This window comes from Arachis ipaensis, chromosome B9 (assembly GCF_059453495.1).
Source record: "Arachis ipaensis isolate K30076 ecotype BB chromosome B9, ASM5945349v1, whole genome shotgun sequence".
NCBI lineage: Eukaryota > Viridiplantae > Streptophyta > Magnoliopsida > Fabales > Fabaceae > Arachis > Arachis ipaensis.
Window position 1 is genome coordinate 155,228,770 of NC_142444.1, and position 8,774 is coordinate 155,237,543.

Below are 8,774 nucleotides of genomic sequence, written 5' to 3' on the forward strand. Positions count from 1 at the left end.
GATATTAGTTAGGGTGTTCGCGGTGGGGTTTAAATTGGATGCTTTAAAAAAAAATTCAATCCTATCCGATTCAATTTTAAGCAGTTTTGATTGGATTGAATTTGCGATTTATAAATTAAAAATTAAGAAAATTAAATATACATAACAAGTCTCAAAATATCAAATTTTAAATAATCAATAATGATAAAATAAATCTCAATAATATTATAAAAAGTCAACGATAACATAACGATATAAATAAAATTATAGGTTAATTAAAATAAATAAATAAATAACATTTTGAACATAAAATATTTATTAAATAATAATAATACATGAATAATATAAAAATCTATAAAAAATTGAATATGTTATAAGGATAATTGTAAATATAATAATAAAATAATAATATTATAGCGCATTATGCGGTTTGGATTGGATTAGATCGGTTATGAAAAGTAGATCCGAAATCCGATCCGATCCAACGGTTTGTAAAAAGTAGAATCCAATCAAATTCGAATTAGTGAGGTTTTAATCGGTTTTTGGTTTGGATTGGATGAGCGGTTTAATTTGGATCCGATTGAATTTGAACACCCCTAATATTAGTATAAAAATCCCATTATTATTATTAATGAATTAATTAATTATATTTATAGAGAAATATAAATAAATGTAAATGTATATGTAAATGTAAATGATAAAGCGAGGTCGAGATAGAAAGAGTGTCGTTCATTCACTCGTTCACGTGAAACGGCCAATAAGCGCATCATCGACATTTTGTGTTGCCTTCGATGCTGATGGTGGCGATGCACGACAACGATACCTGCGCCACAGCCACCGCCACCGACACGGGATTGAACCACCACGTTCCTCCCGCTCCGTCCACTGCCTCCACCTCCTCCTCGCCGGCGCACACCCGCCAGCAGCGCCAGAGGCTCGAAGTCTACAATGAGGTCCTTCGCCGCCTCAAGGATTCCGGCGTCTCCGAAGCTATGCAGCCTGGCTTCGACGATCAGCTCTGGAACCACTTCAACCGCCTCCCCGCACGGTTCTCCATCCTCTCTCTCTCTCTCTCTCTCTCTCTCTCTCTCAACGTCGTCACGTTTATTCATGTTCATATATACGCATGATTCTTCGTCGTTTAATCTGAATCTTATTTCGCTCTTACTGTGTATCTGAGGTTTTGGCAGTAGATTGATTTCAGCGGAATTAACTGTTGATGATTTCATTTCGATTTTTATTTGTTGCTATGTTTGAATAAATCCTTGTGTACGGAGGATAAACCCGTGGCTTACTTAAATTCTGGTGTTTTTGTCGTTTTCTTAATGTGATATTGTTGATTAGGTCTGCGATTTGACGAGGAGATGCGTGGTGTTGAATGCAGGTACGCGCTGGATGTGAATATTGAGAGAGCCGCGGATGTTCTTATGCACAAGAGATTGCTGCATTTGGCTCACGATCCTGTTAATAGGCCTGCAATTGAAGTTCGCTTAGTACAGGTTTAGCTCAACTCTGTTACTCTCAGCTTTGTTCTTCATTTTTCCTCATGAATTCACGCTTTAGTGGTGTTATTTAGTTTAGAGTCAGGCATTGCATGTGAATCAGTTTTTAGCCTTTGTCTGTCTGATGAATTTCTTGGCTCACATGCAGCACCGAAACAGTTTGGTATATAGTCATGGTTTGATCATGCTATATTCTTTTATAAGATTTGATGCTGGTATAGTTTGGGTGAAGCATGTATGTTATAGAAATCATATTCAGGTTCCCATTATAATGCTTTGTTAGAGTTTGATCCTGTGAGCTCTCCTGTGTAAAATTAGGAAAGGACTGTTTGGATAGTCACATCCAGATGCGTTTCAGATTTATATGTGATTTGAAGTTGACTTGATTACTTTCGGTATTAGGCATACTGGTCAGAGCGTGTAAAGCTGAAAGCAGAAGAGAAAAAGTAAAAGAAATGATGATTTCATATGTAGAATATTCAATTCATCATCATGAATAAGTTTGTGCTTCAAACTGCAAATGCTTCCAATTTTAACTTATGGGCCATACATGGTTAACGGTTTTAGTTGCCATTAGCTTATTGCCACTTATATGTTGGCTCACTTTGAATTTCAACATGTATCCATGTAGCATTGTTGACCTTTGTTTCAAGCCATAAATGTGTCAGCCTCTTCCTTTGAATGTTTTTTTTTTCCCTGCAAGCTAGTCTACTTCTCAGGTTGACTTGCCTAAGGATTATTTCTTGCCAAGCTATTAAGATGTAATGTTCATAACTCTGAATTTGTAAATATTGTACCTTTTTCGTTTTATTCAATTGTGTTCATGCCTTGAGTCTCATTTTTTTTTTTTATATTTTGAGTGGTATTATTTGTTCCAATCATCTCATTCCATAAGGTATTATCATTTGGGGACTGGAATCTTGGTGCAGGTTCCGCCTGTAACTGATGCAAACTCAGCTTATACTGTCCAGTCGGATGCAATTGAAAATGAATCAGATCAAAGCTCCCCAAAGTACTCTAGCAGACAGAGGTATTATTTCATCATTTCGTTTTTGGGATTTCATAAAATTTTGCTATACTTTTTGCTATCCTCTTCAGTACTCTTGATTATTCTATTTATTTTGGTTCGATGCCTGTGATCAGCAGCCTTATTTTTTTTAATTATTTTGTTTTTAGTATACATCCACCTCCTGCTTTTGGTTCTTCTCCTAATCTTGAAGCACTGGCTCTTGAAGAAATGGATGAGGAACATTCTGTACATGCCAGTGCACAATATTCACGGTAAACTTTCTATTGCAATTTTTTTCTAGGCCTAAGCTTGGAAATTTTATTTGAACCATGACTTAGAATATAGGTCACATATGTTTTTCTTTACAATTCACGGTAAATTTTAATTTGTGTGCTAGTCTGGTAATGACGCTTGCATTTTTTTTTTTCCGTTGGAAATCATTTACAATACAATTTTAAGAATTATCAACCAAAGATGCCTGGGTAAATCGTATGATGTGTAAAAGAGCATCTATAAAATTCAGATGATTTATGAAGTTTCTAGTCCTTAGATTGAATTTTGAATGAGTTTATTTATTTGATATATTGAACATCTGTGTCATCCAAAATGATGTAGGCCCATGCATGAAATCACCTTCTCAACTGATGACAAACCAAAGCTTCTCAGTCAGGTAAATAAGAACTTTACTATTCAAACATCCCCGTTCATATATGCATATAAATTCCTACTCAGTTAATTAAGATAAAGTTAGAACCTGCATGACAATGAGAGTACCTCACAAGTCTGGTTCCCTCTGCAGTTAACTGCTTTGCTTGCTGAGATTGGACTGAACATCCAAGAGGCCCATGCCTTTTCCACAACTGATGGCTACTCGTTAGATGTGTTTGTTGTTGATGGATGGCCCTATGATGTATGTATCTAGATAATAATTTACATCAATTTCTTGGGTGAACTTGTGCATTAAAAAATGAGCAAAATTTTCTGAACTTTATTGTTGTTGATCAATGTATTTATTTTGAAAGGCATAATATTCCAATCCAATTTCATCTAAACGTTGTTCCAGCAACCATAGTAGCTCAAAGCAGCATCTTTCATATTCTGTAATCTCTAATACTTTATTGTGTGATTCTATATGCTATCACTCATTCATGTTGTTACTGGTTTAGATTACTAGAGATTATATACTTATATTCATACAACTTTGCTTGATGAATTTGTATTTTAATAGGAAACAGAGAAGCTTAAAACAGCGTTGGAAAAAGAGGTCATAAAGATTGAGGTAAACGTGGCACGTAATTATGTATATAAATGACTGCTACAGTCAATTTCACTAATTTTATTAATTGAAGTTTTGCCTGATCACTGCTTTCAGAGGAGGTCAACGTCGAGTAGGCAATCAGTATCTTCTGTTGGCGAAGATGAAGAAGCAAGGATGAAAAGTGAATCTGATCAGTTGAATATACCTAACGATGGGACAGATGTTTGGGAGATAGATCCCAAGCATTTGAAAATTGGAACTCAAATTGCGTCTGGGTCATATGGTGAACTGTGAGTACATAAATTATGGATTTCCTTTTTTTAATAGTTCAGATGTAGATATTCTCAGTTCTCACTAGGTGTTGCTATGGTTTCAATTTCATCTAATCAGCTCTACTATTAAACCAGATTTAAAGGTATATATTGTAGCCAGGAAGTAGCCATTAAAATTCTCAAGCCTGAGCATGTAAATTCAGATTTGCAGAGAGAGTTTGTGCAGGAAGTGTACATCATGAGGTTTGCTCCATTAAATTTGTTCATTCTGATCATCTGAAGTCTATCTACTGTTTCATTGAGAGTCTTTTTGCATGCCCAAACTCGATCATGAAAATTTAGTTGTCCTAGAAAATTACTGTGTAGAAAGTAGAGGTTTAAAAAAAATTTGTCTCCTCATATATCATTCTATGATTGAAAACTTTAGAATTCTTCTGTCTCTGATACTTTTTGTTTTGAACCCGTGATAACTATTATGAAGACACCTGTTAATAGAACACTCCCTTTCCATTTTCTCATTAAAGTTGGGTACATCTGCTGCGCATTTCCAAAATTATGATAGTATAATTCTTTTGTCCCATGATTATAATTCACCACCTTTAGATGTGAAGTTTGTGACAATTCCATTACTGGATTTCTGCCTTTCATTTTGACTGTTTGGTGACCGAATGTGCTTAGGATCAGTGTTTTTTTTTTCCCTGGTAAAATTGGGTGAAAAACAAGAAAGTCAATGCAAATAATAAGAGGAATTTTACCAAAATGAATGTTACAATTAACTTGTGTACCCTCCATATGGAAGTTCTAAAAGTTAGTTATTACCTTTGGCTTATTCTCTATTTACTTGGTGTTTGGGGACAGAAGATGTGAAACTCTCGACCATTATAGTTTTCTGTTGTTTATTTAACCAAATGGCTTATGTACGTATTATACTCTCTGCTGCTACTTGCAGAAAGGTTCGACACAAAAATGTTGTACAATTTATAGGAGCTTGTACCAAGCCCCCACGCTTATGCATAGTTACAGGTGAAATCTAATGAATTCTATTTTTCTGCGGAATAATTGATTAGATGTAATGTCATTTATATTTTTAGTAATTGTCAACCATACTCACTGTTGTTTCTTCCTCAAATTTCAGAATTTATGTCCGGTGGTAGTGTGTATGACTACTTACATAAGCGGAAGGGTAGTTTTAAATTTCCTACCTTGCTCAAAGTTGCAATTGATGTTGCTAAAGGAATGAACTACTTGCACCAGCATGAGATAATCCATAGAGATTTGAAAGCTGCCAATCTTTTGATGGATGAAAATGGTGTACGGTGTTTCCTTCAACCTGCTTTTTGTGTGTGTTGTTCTTAATTCTATTCCATTGGCTTTTCAACAAGAAAGATTCTTGGATGAACATAAGTCTAGTATTACATATTTAGACACATTCGTAAAAATAGTCAGTGAAGTTGTACAAGTAAATTTATCTTAAATAAAGTTAAATGAACCCACTTTTAATGTGAGTTTTAGACGGGTGTTTATACAAGAATCTCTTTTTCTGCTCTTTCTCATGTTAGACCTTGACTTTCGCCTAATATAGGGTTGGCATACAGAAGTGTAAGTCACATAGATATTGCATTGCAGATTGTAAAAGTTGCTGATTTTGGGGTTGCTAGAGTTAAAGCTCAGTCAGGAGTTATGACAGCAGAAACTGGAACGTATCGGTGGATGGCTCCAGAAGTAAGATAATTTCCTCATAGTACTTTATTTTAATATTTCATCATAATATTATTAGGTTCATGTAGATGTAGTTTGCAGGATCTTATTGGGCTTTTATTTTTTTGGGTGGCGAAGTATTAGCCTTTTCAACTATTATTTGTTTACTTGTAAAGTTTTATTGTTCTCTATTCCAGAAAAAAAGATGTTATGCTGCTGATGGGTTTTTAATTTGTATCTCATAATTGGTTATTAGATAAATGTATTCTTGACCAAAAACGAAGCCTACATAAATGCATTCGACCCAAAAAAAAAAAAAGAAACTACATATATGAATCTCATTGTAACACTGTTTTTGGTTTGAATTTATGTTACCATCTGTGATCCAAGAAAAAAATAAAAGAATTTATGTTACCATCTTTCTACAAAGTTATACACTGCCAACATTTTTGTATAGTTAAATTTTCTTGATGTTTTTGGCATGATAGGAAAAGGATGCCGAAGCATTATACTTTAAAATAACCATCGTCATCGAGTTATTGGTAGAAAATTTTCTTTAATTAAGAATGTAAAATTATAGTCCTAATTCCTTTGTCAAATATATGTATAATCCTGTATTACTGTAACTTGACTTTGCTGTATAATGAGTCTAAGATCGAAAAGGATAATTTCAGGGATCAGACTCTGATTGGACAGTTCTAAATTCTAACTAGCAACTAATATGTTGTATCGATTTCATTTCTTTTTAAAAATTTCTTTTGGTAATTAAATGGAAGATATTATCCATCTTGCCAAAAACTTCTCTTACCTTGACTCCTCCTTTGCATTGAAGGTTATAGAACACAAGCCGTACGATCACAAGGCTGATGTATTTAGTTTTGGAATTGTTTTATGGGAGTTGCTTACTGGAAAGGTATTTCTTATTTCTTCAACCTTATAACTTTTAGGTTATTGCTCCTCATATAAATTTGTATTTTTTTTATTTACTTTTTATTTTTCTTTTCTTGTTAGCTTCCCTACGAATATTTGACGCCTCTACAAGCAGCAATAGGAGTGGTTCAAAAGGTAATTTGCTTAGCTAAAGTTAAACTACCTGTCAAAAGATAAAATTCCCTAGGTGGCTTTATATTATTAATATATGATTACCATTTTTACTCACAAAAGAGTAGAATGCTAACAATTTTAACAGTCTACAATTTAGATAGGTTTCGATTGACAAAATTATCCAACCTTTCAGATAGGTAGATGGTGTTAAAAAACACGAAAAAAAAAAGGGTATATTTAGAAAGAAAATAATTACTCAAATGAAATCAACACCTGATGGTTAGATAATTATGTCAACCGAGACTTATTTTGTATGGATATGTTATTTTAAATATTAAATGGTTAAAATTATCAGTGTTTTCATATTTAATGTATAGAAATAGTAAATTATACTATTATCTTTTACGGAAACTTTGGATGAATTTCAGGGTTTACGACCAACCATCCCCAAGAACACACATCCAAATTTTGTTGAGCTTCTTGAGAGGTCTTGGCAGCAAGATCCTACATTGAGACCCGATTTTGCAGAAATCATTGAGATCTTGCAGCAGTTAGCTAAGGAGGTATAACTAGCTTGCTTTATTTGGTTAATTTCTATTTTCTTAAAGCATTAGGAATACTCAATCATTTAGTAAATTTTCATTTCTATTTTGTCTTTAATAACCCCCTATATTCTCTGATGATATCGTATTACCGTAATTCTTACACTTTGGTTGTATGTGAAACAAGGTTGGGGATGAAGGAGAGGAGCGGCGCAAGGATAAAACGGGAGGATTTCTGTCTGTTCTTAGAAGAGGTCATCACTGACAATTAACAAACATCATCAATTTTATTATTGTTTATCGATGATGTCCATAACATGCTCATCATATAGCTTAGCATTATAAGCACAAATTAAAGCTAGCTGGGGGTTAATATTTCCCATTTATTTTTTAAAATTTTACATTGATGACATGTACAGTTTTTCTTCATATTTTCTGATCGCTTCATGATAGATTAAGCATATCGGAAACGTTTAGTCAGTAGTTACGTTATCCATCAAGTCTTTTCTTTTTACTTCGGTACTTGTTAGTTTATATCTTTAAGTAGGCGACCCATTAGCAGCATAAGTTATATTTATTTTTAATATTTTATAGTTTAACTAGCTATGAAAATATTTAATTTAATACTTCTTATATATATATATTTCAGTATTAATGATACAAATATTATAATTTATAAAGGATGTATAGTGTCACGAGGTACTCGTGTAATTGGGGAATTATGTGGAAGTAGATTGTGACGCTTATATAGTTGTCTGTCTTTATTCATTGGCTGAACATCGATTATTGTTGCGTGTTTACGCGATGTCTAAGCACCATCCATTATGTACGTTGAAAATGACAATTATATATAAAATATAAAATAAGAATGTGATATTTTCTGTCTAAATGATCAACATAGACTATCTGAGACCATTCGCGCTCCTGAAAAGCGGTGATAATCGGGTCGGTAGTAGGAGTGCACATGATCCGGTTTGGTTCGAAGGTTCGGTCCGGTCTCAAACACTTTATGAGCTAATTTTGTGTGATTTCATCGGGTTTAGGGTCGGGTAAAGGTCTCAAAAATAGACCCTATCATTATTTCGAGTCGGGTCTGGGCCATAGCTCGGGTCACCCGAAGTCGGCCCAGTGGCCCGGTCACCATATACAATTAATATTTTGTGTTACTAGTGATGGATCATGACTATTCTTATGTGGAATTTAAGTATTGTAAATCTTAATATTTTGTGTTATTAGTCATTATAAGACTATAAGTTAATGTTTTATGTTTGGAATGTATAAGACTTTAGACTAATGCATAATATTGTGTTATTTGTATTGATTTAAATATTTGGTATTATTAGACAATATTAGTATTGATTGTGGTTATGCTTTAGTATTGATTGTGGTTATACTTTAATTTTGAAGAAAGGTTGATTCTTGTTATATTTTTCTAAGTGAATTTTACCATGTTAAATAATAGTTGGAGTC

At 33.6% G+C, this 8,774-nt stretch overlaps 1 protein-coding gene across 3 annotated transcripts; it reads left to right on the forward strand.

Annotated features, from left to right (window-relative positions):
• The first annotated feature begins 659 nt into the window (after nucleotides 1-659).
• LOC107617653 (serine/threonine-protein kinase STY46) lies at nucleotides 660-7,796 on the forward strand. Of its 3 annotated transcripts, none has more exons than XM_088499805.1 (16): nucleotides 660-1,027; nucleotides 1,364-1,478; nucleotides 2,411-2,511; nucleotides 2,658-2,762; nucleotides 3,106-3,160; nucleotides 3,290-3,400; nucleotides 3,719-3,769; nucleotides 3,863-4,038; nucleotides 4,156-4,263; nucleotides 4,970-5,043; nucleotides 5,156-5,331; nucleotides 5,647-5,742; nucleotides 6,551-6,631; nucleotides 6,730-6,783; nucleotides 7,191-7,325; nucleotides 7,492-7,796. In XM_088499805.1, the coding sequence occupies exons 1-16, from the start codon at nucleotides 771-773 to the stop codon at nucleotides 7,567-7,569; spliced, it is 1,773 nt and encodes a 590-aa protein (XP_088355931.1). In that variant the 5' UTR covers nucleotides 660-770; the 3' UTR covers nucleotides 7,570-7,796. The 3 variants fall into 3 exon arrangements, with proteins under 3 accessions (XP_088355931.1, XP_088355932.1, XP_088355930.1); XM_088499806.1 differs by having other exon boundaries at nucleotides 672-1,027; nucleotides 1,324-1,478; XM_088499804.1 differs by having other exon boundaries at nucleotides 672-1,027; nucleotides 5,156-5,329; nucleotides 5,603-5,742.
• Nucleotides 7,797-8,774: the final 978 nt, after the last annotated feature.

Bases quoted from the DNA above. Each gene is read 5' to 3' on its own strand.
- LOC107617653 (XM_088499804.1), top strand. From the start codon at position 771: ATGCTGATGGTGGCGATGCACGACAACGATACCTGCGCCACAGCCACC. The intron at 3,161-3,289 runs GTAAATAAGAAC...TTCCCTCTGCAG, and splicing joins AACCAAAGCTTCTCAGTCAG to TTAACTGCTTTGCTTGCTGA. The intron at 6,632-6,729 runs GTATTTCTTATT...TTTTCTTGTTAG, and splicing joins GGGAGTTGCTTACTGGAAAG to CTTCCCTACGAATATTTGAC.